The sequence below is a fragment of the Astyanax mexicanus genome, chromosome 1, assembly GCF_023375975.1.
Source record: "Astyanax mexicanus isolate ESR-SI-001 chromosome 1, AstMex3_surface, whole genome shotgun sequence".
Taxonomy (NCBI): Eukaryota; Metazoa; Chordata; class Actinopteri; order Characiformes; family Acestrorhamphidae; genus Astyanax; species Astyanax mexicanus.
In genome coordinates, this window is record NC_064408.1 from 94,329,386 (window position 1) to 94,347,036 (window position 17,651).

Genomic DNA, 17,651 nt, shown 5'->3' on the forward strand with positions numbered 1-17,651 from the left:
CGATACACGGCAGGTTTAAGTTCATTTTTATGCTATTACCATTAGATAAATTATATAAAGCATTCAGCATCACTTATTAAGCTTTTAATCAGTTTATTACAACTTCACAAACTATCTGCTTTTCAGTTGAAGGGCACTGAGAGCTGCACATACCTAAGAACAGTAACGATTGGTGGCCTCTTATGAGTTATAAAAAAAAAGTGTGCAGTGATCTTTCCTCCCTGCTTTTAATGAATTCACACATTTTTGTTCACCAGTTGCTTTACAGTGGATTTATTTAAACATACATTAACCAATGTAGGTGTGGCCTGCAAAACCATGAGATGTTACCCTGAGGTTCCTTGCGATTGCCCAGCGTATTAAATAACTTGGTCTTGAGTCATTTTTGTTGGACAGCCACTCCTGGGGAAGCTAACATTGGTGTCAGATTGCCTGTCTGACAGTGAATTGGGGAAGTCCAGACTCTTTTGAGAGACTGATTTTGTAACCATGTCCAGCCTGGAAGACATTTAAAGATATGTTGAAATACTCTGTTCAATTAAAGAGTGAAAACTCTATATCTGTTTACTCTAGAGTTTCACAATCTCTGTCAAGTCCAAAAATGTCTGTTAACCCATTTAAAGTAAAATCATCCAAGTTTCCATTTGTTTATGGAATAAAAACTGTGTTTCTTAGAACCTGGTATATGGAGTTAATATAGTCCTTTAGCTGAATGGAAGGGGCAGCAAATTTTAGAAACTGTTCCAATTTACAGTAAAAGCAGCAGTATTGCTAAATATTAGAATTAATGCTATCATTAGCACAACTTTCCTTGCAATATCGAATTTATTCATTCTAAAAACAGAGTGGTATCTATATTAATTTAGACAGTATTTCAGACATTAACAAAATGAACAAAACAATATTTCACACAGCAGTTAGTTTACATTTACCTGCATTAAAATTACTCTTCATCATGCTCTATGCAACTGCACATTCTCACCAAGGTCAAAAGTTTGGATACACCTTAAATTCAGTGTTTTTTCATCAGCTTTGCACATATTGGTATTTTCTCAGTCAGTTTTATGGGGTAGAGTCAGTTAACAGCTTTCAGTTAACAGCTGTGCTGAAATTGTCAAGAGTTAATTACTTGAATTTCTTGCCACTCAATGTGTTTGAGAGCATCAGAGTTGGTATGCAGTGAATAGTCCTATTTGAGTCATGCTCTAATTCATATTATGGCAAGAACTACACAACTAAATAAAGAAAAAATACTTTAAGAAATGAAGGTCAGTCAACCCAAAATATTTCAAGAACTTTAAAAGCAAACCTATCCTTAAGTGCAGTCACAAAGACCATCAAAAGCGCTTTGATGAAACTGGCTCTTATCAGAACTGCCCCAGGAAAGTAAGAGCAAGAGTTTCCTCTGTTGCACAGGATAAATTCATCAGAGTTACCAGCATCAGTAACTGCAAATTAACAGAACCCCCAATATGAACCACCTAAATGCTTCACAAAGTATTTTGGTCAGTTTAACTCTTATGACATAAATAACACTTGCTACATAAATAAGATCTGTCTATGACATTTAATTAAATATATTTGAAAATAAATAAAAATAACTGATTTAAACTGTTTAGTTTTTAAGCATGCATTTGGCATGTTTTATCAAGATTAATGACAGTTAAGGAAGTCCATTGTTAATTAGCAACATTAGTCTAGCATCTTCTGCCTTAAACTAAACATTTACACATTTTAGTTGATCATCTACAGTGCAGCAAACCATGTTAATTGTTTATCAAACAATTTCTTTAAAAGCTTGTGTAAAAAATCAGCAATGCGGCTTCTAGACAACCTCACAATCTGTGAATCGTGTCAGATACGGGAACAAGAACTTTAAAGGCTGTGAAACTGGTGTCAATTGTATGTAGTGGGTTTTGGATGTGGTTAGTTATCACATCTTTACCACCCCTGTGTGTTCCCCTCATTCTTCCCACACCCTGTTGGCCATATCTCTATTCACAGGCATCATGATGATGATGATGATGATGATGATGGATGATAAGAAAAATGGCCTACCTGGGCTGTGTCTCAACACCCTTTATGAATGGAGACACACTGTCTCCACTCTTTCATCCAGGCGAGGTATTGGGGTGGAAAATCGAGATGTGATTTCACACTGGTTGACTCAGCACGGCAAATATGATATTATTAGCACTGTTATCTTCTCCGTGCATCAGAACTTTTGGGTGTAATAGAAGCCTTTGGTTGGTGCCATCTTTTGAGCCTGTTTTGTTTGGGTTTTGCAGGCTGCAGGGGAACAGTCTCACGCCAGGAGGAGGCGATGAGGAGCCAGCACCTAAAAAAGTTCCCGAGCAAGCCGTGCCCGAAGTAACGTGTAAGCGTAGAGCTTCTATTCTACCTCCTCTTCTCCCTGACAGCTCCTTATTAGAGAGGAATGCATTAAACGGGGTACAGTGTCACATTCTGTAGCCTTCTGAAAGGCGATGGATGCTTGGTAATTTGTTTTTGTGTAGCAGTCACTCAATGCCATTGAAGAGACACTCCAACCCAAAGGGTGCTCAACTTGATCTGACTGCAGACGCTGGAGGTGTTTGTTCAAGCCACACAACCAGCCAGATCATTTCTTTAGAGACTGCTCGTCCTTAAAGTGATAGTCCGACCCTGTATTTTTTTAAATGTACTGTAGTGGATCATCAGTGTCGTCTCTGTTAGTTTTGGAGCTAATGTAACTAAAACATGCTTGCAGGATAATTAGCATACTTTATAATTGTACAAACAGCATGACTGAATCATACCCTGACCACAAAGCACTTTGAGCTGTCATGCAAGCTGTAATAAATGTGCTTGTGTGGTTTCTAATGCTATATGATACCTGTTATTTGTTACACTGATACCTATAAATATGGAGAAAAATACAGACACATTTCAGGCTTTAAAATGCCTGCTAGACCAGGTTGCGCAAGAAAGCAAACTTACATAATTCCATGTTTATGGATCAAACACAGCAGTGCTGCTGGAGTTTTTAAACACTGTGTCCACTTACTGTCCTCCACTCTATTAGACACTCCTATCTATCTTAACTAGTTGACCCACCTTGTAGATGTAATGTCAGGGCATTGTCCACATGATGCTACCCATAAAATACTGCTGGCTAGATATTTCTAGTTGGTGGTCTATTTGTTTGTCCAGTAGTGACACTAAGGGCCTGTGCATTTTGTGCAAAAAATGTGCAAAAGGCATGTATTAGTTCTCTTAATTAATTATGGGTGTGTTTTAGGCGTAACATAAAATAATGAATCTGTGTGTCACTTGCTATTGCCTTTAAGAGTTTAAGAGTGTTTGCAGGGTATAAGATAGGGCTAAGTTGTTTAAAACCTCCAGCAGCACTGCTGTGTCTAATCCACTCATTCCAACACAACCGGGAATAAAACACCACCCAACTAATACCCAATTGCCAGACACTATATTTTTAATACAACCTGACCAGCACCAGATGTTCATGCTGGTTATGCTGGTGTACCAGCTTAGTGCTGTTGACCAGTATAGTGTTTCTGATTAATGCTTAATCTGACAAAGCTAGACAGAGAGCATGACCATCATGCTGGTCAAAGCTGATTAAATAGATATTTATCCAGCAAAGGCTATGTTTTTGCCTGGAAGCCCAGATTTCAAACACCTTGACCATCAAAAACCAGCTTAGACCATCTGAAACAAGCTGCCAGCTAAATCTGGTCGTGAGCTGGATATGAAAAGTGTATAAATATTAGATTAATGTAGAAATGAAGTACATAAATCATGTAAATTCAGTGAAATACATGACTTTGCTCAGTGTAGATGGTAAAAATGTGCTCTATGTGTGTGTGTGTGTGTGTTTTGTCTCTGGAACAGGTCCATTGCCTGCAGTGGCAGAGTCTCTGACTGCAGCTGAGCTGGAGCTCCAGAGCGTTTCTCAAGTTTCAGCGCAGGTAAGCCATCCCGCCCCAGTCCAAACTATCACTTTCCTGCCTTCGCTCATTTCTCCTCCGTCTTCTCCATTGTGCGTGCTGTCAGAAAGACAGTTAAAACCACTTATATCACACTCTCTCATACAGATACCTCTGCCCTGAGTGGGCTGTTTATCTCCCAGCTTGTCAGCCTTGCGGATAGCTTACCTCTCTAAACAATGCATAAAGACTCTCATGGTGTGAGAGCAGTGAGGGCTTTGTTTTTGGGGAAACATCAGGTAGAGTAATGCGGTTAGATGTAGCCTCGGCCAGACAGGAGCCGTGATTTGTGACTTTTGCCGCGAGTATCGTTTTGTGGAAGAAAAAGAGTGTATAGTTACAAATGTACACACTGTAATGAAGTTGACATGGAGGTCATAGCGGATAACAGCAAGTCAATCAAAACTGCACACAACTCAGCTAATTCCCACACCACATATTTTTCCCTTTAAAATCTACTGATATTCAGTTTCTAACTCTTAAAAACTACATATTAGTTTTATAATATTGTCTAAAAAGAGATATGAGTTCCATAAACTGCACCACTACAAAAGGGTTAATTGACTTTTCAGTAAGCAGTAACTCCATATGCAAACTACTGGTAAAAGAAAGAATCAGTAATAAATGGGAGTATGTGAAATGGAGTCAGGAGTCCAATTTTGTAACGCTCACACGGGTTGCCAGATTGACACACAGTGGCAAGCGATGACAAGTCTTACTCTGTAGCTGATCAGTGAATATATACGTTTGTAATGTCCAAAAAACCTGTCTCTACTACTCTATTGGTGGTGTGAATAGTTAGTGAACCTAACTGAAGCTCAGTGATTACCTGTTCAGCAGAAAAACAGCCAGGTCACCCATTTCTGTGGCTGCAGCACACTGTTTGCGTGCTGTTGTCTATACCTGGGCTGTGGAAATGGAACTGGGGGAATGGCGAAGAGCAGATTTAGAGGATTTCTATGACACACCATAGAATACTGTACAAAGCTCTGCTGACAACAGCTGTCAGTGCTTAAACTCAGCATGTTTTTGTAAAATCTGATGATACATCCTGATTATGTTACGAGTTGCTACAAAAAATTATAATCCTTAATGGTGCTTTAAAAAAAATTTGTATTAGTTTACTTGTTTAAATCAGCCATGTTTTTATTGCTGTACAGAGGGTCTAGAAAGCTTTCGCTCTTGTTGGATGCATTATGTTTTTTACCAATTGTGCAAGCTTATTCACAGTGCTATTTGGGTTATTAAGTGCTTATTAATGTATTGCCTTATATGTGTCTTATATTCCTATACAAAATATTCTGACACTAATACAAATAAAAATCATAAACACTGACTTTTAGGTTGACTGTTATTAACATGTCATATCAACTAAATGCAGCAACATCAGAGAAATATATCTCATTATTTATGGAAAAAAAAGAAAATTAAACATCAAAAATTCCACTCAAGGTTAACAGTGCAGAATGTGGATAAACTTTAAAAGAAACACAGAGATGGAAAAGTGTATATTGGGTGTGATTAGGACTGTGCGAGACTGACATGGTAACAGCACCCAGTGATGGTAAAAACATATTTTTTGCCCATTTAAAAAGTATTCACATAAACCACAGCAAAGCTGAAACGTGTCTCTGGCATGATGTACATTGTATAACATTCTCAGAACAGAATGTCAGGTTTCACACATTGAACAGCTGAAAAAAACAGTCATGTCTCTCTTCTCTCAAACAAGCTGGCTGAGCTAAGCGGCAGTAGAGCACTGGGTACATTACAATTCATGTACTGTTCAGAATTCTGTTCTTTGATACTGTTTTAATTACACAACAATGGCCAAATCAAATATGATGGTGTACAGTTGCATAGGTTTGTAAATCTGTGGTCAAATGTAATACTTAGAATTAGACTTAGACTTATAATTTACAAATATTTTGCAGGAAGCCAACGTAAACATTTTAGATTTTCCGGATTTATATTTTTTGCTGATGTTTTTTTTTTGTTGCAAGAAATAAAAAATAACATATCTAATGCTATTAAATTTAGCAAAATCTTCCACTCCTCAAATATATTACTGTTTGCTCTACTTATATATTTTACAAACTGCAAATTAAGCTTGTAAAATGTTACTAAAATACCAGAAGATTGAATGTTACTGGTATCTTTAGTACTAGCAGTAGCAGCATCTCTGTTAGCACATCTGCTAATGCATCTGGAAGCCTAGCACTTTCCACCTAGCGCTGTTTTAATAAGAGGATTGTGTTGCAGGCACAGGCCCAGATGTGACAATATAAATTATTTATTAATATCTGTACAGGATGTGATACTCTCCACCCAAGAAGAAATCCTGTTTTTATAGTGCTATAGATGAATGATATGAATACTTTTATTGACAATTCTTGTCATCTTATACTAATACATTTCTACTGAGTCATTGCTACCGACAGTTTGTCACAGTGTACTGCATAATTGAACAAAGTGTACCCTGAATAAAGTGCTCAGCCATTTTTTTTTCAAGAGTAAAAAATATTCTTCTTTTGCTACAGACATTTTGACACTATTTTGTGGACTCAACCAGAGCAGTATTAAAGAGCTTAGGCAACAAATGTTTTGATGATGCGTGCATATATTTAAGCAATAATACACAAGAGGGAGTGCTATAACGTGTAATATTGGCACTGCTGGGCTGCAGTCGTATATGCCTGAGTGGCTGATAATGTGTGTAATAATGCGTATTTTCGAATCGCTGGGCTTATCTGCGTTTTTGCCTGCGCTGCCTATTAGAAACATGGCATTTCTTCACTGTGCGTCTATGGGATCCAGCAGCTCCCAGTGGTGTATAATGACATCACATTTGGTTTGTATTTGGTTTGTAAGCGCTTCATGGTTGCTAGGTTACCTGTATGTGGCGGATATAAAAATACATAGAGATCTTCGGTTACAGTACATTACCGGCTGCTAATGTCACTCATAGAACGCCCCTCAGCCAATCGCACTGCTGGGTCGGAACTAACCGTGGTATAATATCTTTTACTTGTGTGAAAAAAGTTAATCAATGGACATTGCCTTTTCTATAAGCTACAATTATTCCACACCCATTTTCTGTCTCATAATGTCTCCTCACATTAAAGGCAAAAATCAAAGTTTCAAGGGTTTAAATGAGAGGGTTTTGACAGGAAAGCACCAACATGAATTTTAAAGGAACATGACTTGGAAACTTAACGCTGATCTTGACCACAGCTTTCTAATTGCTGGGATATAGGACTGTGTGATGGTAATGCAGTTTTATATATGCCTTTGTTGCCATGGATTCTATACTCAATACTGCGCTCCCTCTCTCTCCCCTCATCATTAAGCTCTTATTTTCCTATCAGCAGTGACACCGAGGCGAGGCTGTGCTGTAATTACAGCAGGCTGGTGTTGGAAAAGTCTTTTAAGAGCATATATTGGCTGGTGTGGTGTGCTGAGCAGATGGGGGAGGGCTCCAGACATGCTGGCATCGTGCTCTGTCGCGGCGGGGCAACCCCCCTCTCAGTCTCTCGCCGACAGAGCCGGTACCCCCTGAGAAATAAATTAAAATATGTAACAGAGCAGATCAGGCTGTACAAGTATTCAAGGATTCAAGGATTCAAGGAGATTTTACTGTCATTCGCATCTTATGTGGTACATGAGGTGGAACGAAATTGTGAAATAAAAAATTGTTCATCCTCAGCCGCAGCAGGTCCAGTTTGTTATCCAAAGCGCGGACATTAGACAGGAAAAGCGACGGAATCGGGGGCCAGTTAGCATTAGCCTTTAGCCTGGCTAGCACACCACCGCGTTTACCTCGCTTCTGACGCCGCTGGCACCGCCTCCTCCTGCCCTTTGTCTGCAGCGATCCGCTCCCCCACGCCGGAGCGCGGAGGAGCTGTAGCTCGCCCAGCGTAGCTCGGATATTATTGTCCAAAGTTGCTGTTTTACTGACCAAACTGTCCTTAATCCTCAAAAGTTCGGTCCTGCTATAACTCACACGCGTGGGGTGCGTGAAGTTGGGTTCAGAACCGACGGAAAAACAGCTCAAAAAAGGGTGTTCGCTAGGAGCGTGAGTAGCCGCTGCACTACTGCGCGCCGCCATCAGTAGTACTTACAGGGGGATTCCACCAAGTTGCCCAAAAAAATCTGCATAGTTCAGAAGTTGCTGTAAACAGTCATTTAGAGTGGGGTTTGGTGTGAAATGCTTCATGGTAGAGAAAACATTACCACAGGTTTCTTTGCAGTGGTGATGCTTGGAGCCATTATGCCATAATTATAACACAAATATAGCATTTTATTTACTAAAAAAAAAACACTGCATTGAAGCTAAATGTGTCTTTTGAGTTTTTGTTATGTTATTTTTGATAATGGTAAAATAAATATAAATGTTATTTTTGAAGGAAAATATATTTTTGTGGGATACCACCATTCTTAACAACATTCTGCATATCTCTCTACCATGAAAGAATTACATAAAAAACACATTATGAGAAAGTCATATTGTAAATATGGTATGACACAATGTGCCAGACATTCATGAGACGGTTTCAAAAACAATACAGCAGGTTCAATAACTTTCTGTTTTATAGATTTTAAAAGCAAATATTTCTTTAGAATGATGCAATTTACATCATTACACTCTAAATTATTAATGTGGAATTGTTACAAAAAATAGGATACTTTTCATTTATGGCTTAGCAGCAATTGTTGCTTTGCTATTCTATTTAAATTGTGTCACACTATTAAATTTTTTGAGTATTATATGTGATTTTTATGATATATTATGGTATATATTTTTGGTACTGCCATACTTTACAAGACTACACATATATCTCTGCGATGAACAGATTTTAAAAATGCACGCTAAGCAAAAATCATATTGTAACATTAGTATAAAACAATGCCTCAGATATCATAATGTGCTTTTAATTTAATGAACTTACGAAGAACTTACTGTCATATAGCTTAACAAATGCATTAAAGGTTTCCGTAGATGGACACTTTCACACCAATTCACTTATTTATTATTATTATTTTTTTTACATTTACATTTTTAACAATGTAATAGTGGGGGGCTGTTTAAAAAACTGTGAAATTTCTCTTTATTCCTTGTCACGTCTTGGCCTCGTCTCGTGTCTCTGTGTGTCTTCCCCACGTGACCTGTGCTCCCCTGTGTCTCCCGTCTCAGTACTTTTCCACCTGTGTCTCATTTGTAGCTCCGCCCCTTCCCCAGGTGTTTCTAATTATAGTGTGTTTCCTGTTTCTTTAAATAGCCCTCCTCTGCCACTTTGTCTCCGTCGGTCTTTGCACCTTCCACTGTTGTCTGTCTCTCCGCGTTTCTGTGTTGCTAAAGCCCTAGTTCCGTGTTTATTCCTAGTTTGTTTCCCTTGCTCCTTATTCTGTGTTTTTCTGTTTATTTCTAGTTTCCTGTTTTTATCCATTGTTTTTCCTCCCTTGCCCTGCTTAGTTTAGTTTTACCTAGTTTAGCTTCTTGTTTATTTCCTTGTTTTATTCTAGTCCTTCCCTTGTATATATATATCCCTAGCCCTGTTAGTCTATTTCTTGTATCTCTTGTTTGTTTAGGTTTATGTTATTTTGTTTCACTGTTTATTTTGGTTATTGGTTTTTGGTTATTCTTTGTTTATTTACTCCCTGTTTATATATATATTTAGTACTTCTTGTTTGTTTAGTTTATGTTCACTAGTTCCTCTCGTTTGTTTTGGTTTATTATCTTTGATACGTGTTTACTTGTTTCTTTGTTATTTATTTAATAAATTATTTATTTATTTCGCCCTACCTGCACTTGTGTCCGCCTCCTCGTCTCCCTGCCTGGGTAAACGCGACATTCCTTGTCAGTAACTTTTGGTTTGCTGTTATTTACATTGAATTACACAATTACATATTAAGATAATTAACCCTCTGCGGTTTATGAAAGCAGAAGTCATGCGTTTTTATTAGTATCTTATTAAGAAACTCCTCTTTTCTCCTCTTTTCATCGCCATGACTAACTGGTAGATTCATGTGTCTTTCATCTACCTATCATATCATAATTGGTGGATTTGTTTGTCAGTCTCTGTTTCATGTGAAACTTACCAATGAACACCAATTGTACAGCTCCATTCAAAGTCGTTCCATAATTAGTGTTATTATGACAATAACCAACATTTTGGGAGAAGGAACATGCCTGAACCGCCTCTCAAATCTGCTATCCTTTTCATCCTTTCAAGTGTCAATGTCAAGTCTCCTCCCTTTAACTCTCTCCTCTCTCTGTCCAGTTCTTTCCATTGTCTTTAGTCTCATGTTGAATAATCACATTACTGACTGTACACATTTATAAAAGTCCAGGGATTTTTATGTGTTTAAAGGTTAGTTTTACACAAAACAAAAACTCAATACCCATCAATAACCAAAACCAGGTTAGTGGCATTGAAGAATGTGATGCACTGGCATGTTTATCAGCCACAGTAGAATAAGTAGTACGTTATAGCAGCAATCAGTTACTTAAATTCAACTCTAAATAAATCTAATTTTAATACAAATGAAACTGGGTATGGTGTCTAAATGGCTAAAATGCTGATTACTATTCACCATAATATTATTATCATTATTATTATTATTATTATTATAGATAAAATATTATTATATATAATATAGCTTCTCTTTGGCTTGAGCAATGAGTCACAAACAGTTGATAGTAAATTACATCAGTTTTATTATTCTTGATAACAGCAGCTTAAAGAGTTAGCACAGAGCCACACACACACACACACACACACACACATCGTCTTTCATATTCACACAAACGCAAGCTGTCTTTACTTTGGCTTGGCGTTTTTTGAACAAGGGAGGAGAAAAGTGAGAGAAAAGACCCCGGCGTCTGCAGGTTAAACGGTGCCAAAGTGACGAGGCTAATCTGTTCCATATGGAAAGACGAAGTGCGAACGGCTCAGCTCACCTACCAACGCTGTTTAAAGCCTAATGTGGTTGTTTTCCGTTTAATTGCTTATTTTGGGCACTGTTTGAAAGGCAAACGCAATTTGTCTTCCTAATGGCTTATTAGTTTAACTGGTCCTCCAGGGCTTTCTCTGCTAGTCGCTCCGAACGGCACGGAAAACAAAACGTAATGCTTTTACGGGGTGACTCACTTCTTGGGATAACAATAGTTGAAGCGATGGGTGCCGTATCTCCGCCACCTCCCTTTGGGGTGGAGGTTGTGTGAGCGGGGGGTGAGCAGCTGTCTGCCGCAGTTAACACCGCTGATGATCACCAGCCTTACGTTGCAGCCGCTGGATTATATACAGCCCGCAGGGGAGCGCTCAGAGCTGTTGGGTTTGGATCAGGCACTCGTCCAAATCAACTGCTGTACAGAGATCCATTCTGCACTCCAGCAGGTTTCACTTCTGTCATTACGGACATTATCTTAATATACTCTTTAAAACTTTGGGTACATTTTTGTAATTGCTATAATTCTGGATTTTTTTGTATGGCATAAACTTCAGGCAGGTACCAGAGGTAACCTGTTCTGCACTGTTCTTCTGCGCAGCAACACCTGCACAAATAAGATCTTACTGAAAATCAACAGGAGAAAACCTTTCCTGCATTCTCATCACAAAGTACAAACTCAAAATTAGAATAGTAACAGTCATAAATGGTTATAACATTCATAATAACAATAATAAGCAATCATGTTTATTGTACTATTACTAATACTGCTACTACTCACATGGTAATTATATGAAATGTATGTGTCACATACCCTCTAAAATATAATGCAGAAAGCTCCCTACAGCACTCCAATATTTTAACTCCTGAGAGATATACTGAGAGAGATATACTGAACATCCTGAGAGCGTCATCACACGATAGTGTGTCAATCTGTGGTCATTAATCTGACCTTATTTTAAAAATGTATGTGTGGTGGGTTGGTTCTTACTTTAAAAGTGGATTTTAGCTTTTATAGCACCTCGATTCCAACCATTTAAATTATTTAAATTAAGGTTTTATGTTGTATACAACTAGTTCTGACCTAATTTCTAAAATAACATATTACAATACAGATTATACAATTTTTGTTATTTGTGTTACTTCAGGATTTTACCCTTAAAATATTTACAGTCATGTTTCCACAACAAGAAACAAACACGAGTGAGTTGCTCACTGAATTAATCTTATTCAGTTTTGAATTAGGTATTTCAGATGTGGGTCTGGGCTTTTATGAGAAACTAAAAACGACATGCTTCTGGTGACTCTATTGGTCATCTTTCCACTTTTATATTTTATCATAATAAAGTTAAAGACAAGGTTGGTCATGTGATTTCAGTAATGATGCACTGGCTAAATGTTCACTAAATAAAAGGTCTGTTATTCACTAAAAGGCCTCAGATTTCTGTTTATCAAAGTGTCTTCCTCTGTATGAAGAGCAGTATCTATCTACCTATATATATATATATATATATATATATATATATATATATATATATATATATATATATATATATATATATAACATGACTAACAATAAATAGTCACCAATTCATTACTTTTGTTTAATTCATATGAATTATTATGTTATTATCAAGGTTTTCTGATTAGCACTGTACACTGTTTATAGTGACGTACACATGAAAGTGGGACCTGAAATATAGAGGCAGACTGATCCTAAATCACGACCACAGATCTCTGATCTTACGCTCTTCATTCAGCAGAGAACTGAGAGGGAAAGTCAGGAACTGTTAATGTCCGTCATTAGTCTGACAGTTGTTTGCTCCTGCCATTCACTCTGTGTGATAATTGCCTCATAAAGCTCAGATATGTTCTCCGAGCAGCTCTTTGAGTCATTTCCATGGAATTTCAGCTGTGTTTCCTTAAAAGCACTGAATGATACGTTTTAATTAAGCCCCCTGAGCCTGCGCTTGGGCGTTACTACAGTAAAGTAAGTGAGAGGAGAATAATTCTTTTTTATCTGAAAGCAATAATTATGGTACTGTAACTCAATGAGCACGGTGCAGACTGGTTTATTTATGCAGTCTGGGAGATATGAGGATATGGAACAGTTGGCTGGTTCCTGAGGCCTCATTCGTCTGGTCTGAAAGCTTCGTTACTCTACAGATATAAGTTCTTTTCCTCTTCAGTATGGATTTCTCTACCGGAGACTGCCTCATTATGACTGCTGTTTTATCAGTTGGTCCTATTTGGCTTGGTTGTCCTCATCTTAGAAGGTCAGTTTAGTGATGGTTTGCAGTTGTCTCCTTATTTCAAATTTAGTCAGATAAAAAAATGTTTTAGAAACAGTAGCAGTATTATTAAAGACAATAATGGTAATGCTTTTACTTGTAAAGCACCTCATTGACACTCACACATTCATTTACTAATTCATTCTCTCTTTCCCTCACTTTTTCCTGTTTAGCAGGCTAAAGGTTCTTCACAAAAAGTCACTATTAGGGCGCAAATAGCATTTTCTTCCTTTTTTACACGGCCAATTAACCAACTCCTATCACTAGTGATGCCCCAACGCCAGGAGGGTGAAGACTAGCACATACCTCCTCTTATTCATGTGAAGTCAGCCACCACCTCTTGTCAAACTGCTGCATCATTGTAGAGTAGCATCACAGCTCACTCGGAGGAAAGCGCAGCGACTCGGTTCCAATACATCAACTTACAGACGCCTTGTACTGAGCAACATCACCCTTTGAAGTGATGTGGAGATAGAGCACTATCTACCCACTCAGAGAAAGCAAGGCCAATTGTGCTCTCTCAGGGCTTTGGTAGCCGATGGCAAGCTGCATGAACGAGATTCGAACCGGCGATCTCCTGATCATAGTGGCAGCGCTTAGCCCACCCTATGAGCCATTGTGTCATAGTTTTTAAAGCAAAATTATGTCGAATTTAAGGATACACTGACTTGTAAAAAAACGGCATCTCTGTCATTGCTACTGTCTAACAGGCAGTATAGTGAAGCAGGCAGTATAGTGTGTGTGATAACAGCATAATGCTGCATAACTGCATAAATAATTTCATTTTCCTGTAAAATCATGTAAGACACATTTTACACTACACACTAAACACAACTACATTACACACTAGTGAGCAGACACACAGTTTACAGTGTGGCATGGTGAGTGTGGTGGTGGGAATAGTGGCTTCTGCTGCCACGCCAAGGGAGCATAGAGGTTAAAGGGCTTTGCTCAATGACCTAACAGAGGCAGCTTGGTTTAACTTGGGTATTGAACCTATAACTCTGTCATCAGAACATATCACATCTTGCATAATGCTGCTATAAATAATGGTGGAAGTGTGAATCTTTCAGCAGCCAGCAGAGAAATTTTATTTGCTTTTTTAATTCAATTAAAAAGTATATATTTTAAAGAGAATTTACCTCTGTTAACTGTTAAGCATGGGGGTGGATGGATCAAGCTTTAGGGATGTGCTACAGTCTGCAGCCCAGAGAACATTTCACTAAAGATTCTTTTGTTGTGAAATTATGATCCCAAATATGCCATAACATTCACAATGGACTACCTCAAAAGCACTTTACTTTTTTGAAACTAGTTTGAATATTCTTTGCACTTTTGCTTTTAACCCTTCTTGTCTTTCTTTTGAGGTAAGTACTACAGTCTAAATGTAGGTCAGTAACTGGAGTCTACTATATGAACAATTCTTGCTAAGAGCCCGTATGATTCTACTAAACACCTTTCATGCATGGAGCAGTACTGTTACTTTATTCACTCTGCTCTGCACTATTACTTTAAATGACCTTTAAAAGTGCAGTGCAGCGCTAAGGCTCGCTGGCCTGCTTAGCATCGTCTGACATTTAGAGAAAACTAACACCAGCATCTGGATAAACAATGTCTGGGAGAGAGAGCGCTGTTCTCTGGCTCTCATGGTGCTCTTCTCCAACACTCCCAATCACACACAGATTATCCCTTTTTTTACTCTCACATTTGTCCATTTAAACATGGCTAACCCTAGCGTGAACTCTAAGCGGCTAATGCTGTAGTCCTTTCTCTGATTGCCACGACCACACGAACATGCGTGACCGCCGGAGACCACAGCCCCTCGTTAAGAAGGAGGACCACAGACGTATCATGCGTGTAAACCCTGTTTAATAACCAGCCGTTCCTCCTCGATCAGGACAAAGACGCTGCTCTATTGTGGCATCGGCAGGCAAACAAAAGCGAATTGCTCACCTTCAATGGACCCAGAAAGCAAGAGGCTGGAGGAACAAATTGTGCTGGTGTGGTTCAGCCAGCTGCCCCTAAATATAGCCTGTAATTCCCTTTTAAGAGAAACAATCTGCTCAGTGGTAATTGATTGTTCGTGAATGTGTTTTTCGAACAGCCTCTCTTTCTTTCTCTCGCTGTGTGTTTGAAGCGCTCTTTGTACTTTGCAGAGGCTTTCTTCACCAACGACCCTTCCAAACCCTGAACTGGAAATAAATACAAGGCCTGCCCTACATGTCTGAATGAATAGGAACATGCCATTGATTTCTGTTTGCTAAACTGTCACGAGAAAAGAAGATGTTAACATTCTCTGCTGCTAAAAAAAATGAGAAAAAAGAAAAACCCTACTGAAGAGCAACAGGAGTAAGACAGCAGTTTGTAATCATTTCTGTAAATTATTAAAGTAGCTTTATGGATTTTAAGCATTTCACATTAAAAGAACAGCTTCATTATAATGCTCAACAAAATCATTAATATGCTCAACTGACTGGAATAAGTAAAATAGCTTCTCTAGTTGCCTCTCCAGTCTCTGGAGAAAAACACTGCTAATGGTGCCCGTGAAAATGTTGGAACATGCATATAACCAATCAAGTAATCAAGTAAAAACCTGTTATCTTACTCTAGCAGAGTCATGTAACTCTGTCTTGTCAGTCCACATGCTTCTTTCACTCTCTGTGCCAGTTCTGTATCCCTTAGCTTGTTCAGGAAAGCATGTGTAAAGCGTGTCCTGGTTAAGGGGTGGCTCAAAAACACAAATTCCACTTCTTGACTGTAGGGATGTTGAGAAGCAAAAATCTGTATTTTCATATAATGAAAATTAACTCTAAAGACTACAATTCCCACAATGGACCTGCACTTAATCCCCCGGACACATCTGATCACATGACTCATCGACGTTCTCGTTCCCCCTCCTACTGATTACACACCTGGACTCTGGAATATAAAGAACAAACACTTCGCCTGGTATTTAACATATTTTAGTATAGCTCTTCAACTCTGTGTTTCTTTTGTATTTTTTATCTTTTGTTGCTGACACTTTTTGCCCTTTGTTTGTTAGCTTCTTTTGGTTCTGACCCTGCTTAGTTTATTGTATATACCCTCTGGCCTTGTCCTTTTGCTCACTTTGGTATGTTGTGTTTTTACGCTGCCATTTTGCTCTTTGCCCTGTCTGGCTAATTAATGAATCTGTTTTATTGTATCCACACTTGTCTGTTCTGTGTTTGACTCCCGTGACATTGAAAGTGTGGGTAGTAGCATTTGTTGGTAAAGTATAACTTTTATTAATTCACCTGGATCTTTATTATTAGGAAATAAATAAAATAGTACTGGTAGTATTTCCTTTTGGTAACTTTGTCCACAAAAATCTACGATTGCATATTTTCATAATCCATACAGTTAACTCATATAACTCATACTGTCATACAGTTTCCTGCCCTGAACAGCTTTTTCTAAAGCTTCCAAAACGTCATCATCTTCCCCTCATTGCATTTATCACCATATCTCTGTTCTGTTATCTGCTGCAGAATAAGGATTAGGTTTTCCTGCTCTTATCTGTGTAGCTTTGAGGGTGCAAGTTGTTTACTGTGGTGCACAATGCAGTTGCAGACACTATGTCATGCTGCAGGAGCCTCCTCGCCGGATTCAAGAGGCTCAGAGTTGGATCAGATAGTCGTGATGGTATTGTCCGTATCTTGCTTGCTTTGGCGGCTCAGACTCGAGCCAGTGCCTGAGTGCTTCCATTTAGGAGTGAGCATGCCAAGCCAAGTTTAATCAGCAGACGTGTTAGACTTCATTTCCTCCTGGAGCGCTTCGTCGGAGGAACTTGGACGGGCAGAGCTCTGCGAAGGCGATGGGCTGCGTTTTCAGTGTAATTATTCTGGGATGAAATCAGTTAGAGCTGGAAGTGTTTCTGCGCTCGCTAATGAGAACAGCGCGAAAGTCAGAGCAGGATGTTTGACGGATGTTTAAATTATGTTAAACTCCTTTTTATGATTGGCGAACACATGGCAAAGAATCGCAGGGCGCACACAAGTGTCTGTTGGGAGATGCACTTTGGGAATGGCATTTTCTGTAAATGGGAATAATATGTGATTTTCTGCATTGAATTCAATTACTGCGGCCTGCGTCAAAACTGAAATGAAATCTTTTAATTAAACAAGACACGAGAGCATGCGTCTGCTGCTTTAAACATCAGGCGGTGATAAATCAGCCATTTGTTTGCAGTGAAAATCTGGAACCTAAAAGACGGGCCACCGCAGCGAATAAAGAGGAATGGTAATGAAGTGCTTTTTAATCCTCTTCCTCCTCAAATCCGCCAGCCCTCCCTCCAGCTCACATCCTGCAAACAAAGAGAGAGAACTCTTCTAAACTGCTTTTAGGAGGCCACGCCTGTGGGATTGTGGCAGTGTGGTCACTGGTGTTTGCCTCATTGAGCCAGGGT

At 38.7% G+C, this 17,651-nt stretch overlaps 1 protein-coding gene across 2 annotated transcripts in view; it reads left to right on the top strand.

Moving 5' to 3' along the window:
• c1h8orf34 (chromosome 1 C8orf34 homolog) overlaps positions 1–17,651 on the top strand; it is a 166,745-nt gene that overhangs the window by 115,897 nt on the left and 33,197 nt on the right. For both annotated transcript variants that reach the window (XM_015606949.3, XM_049485830.1), the window contains exons 9-10: positions 2,289–2,377; positions 3,892–3,968. In XM_015606949.3, coding sequence (XP_015462435.1) covers positions 2,289–2,377; positions 3,892–3,968 — 166 coding nt within the window. The remainder of the gene's footprint in view (positions 1–2,288; positions 2,378–3,891; positions 3,969–17,651) is intronic.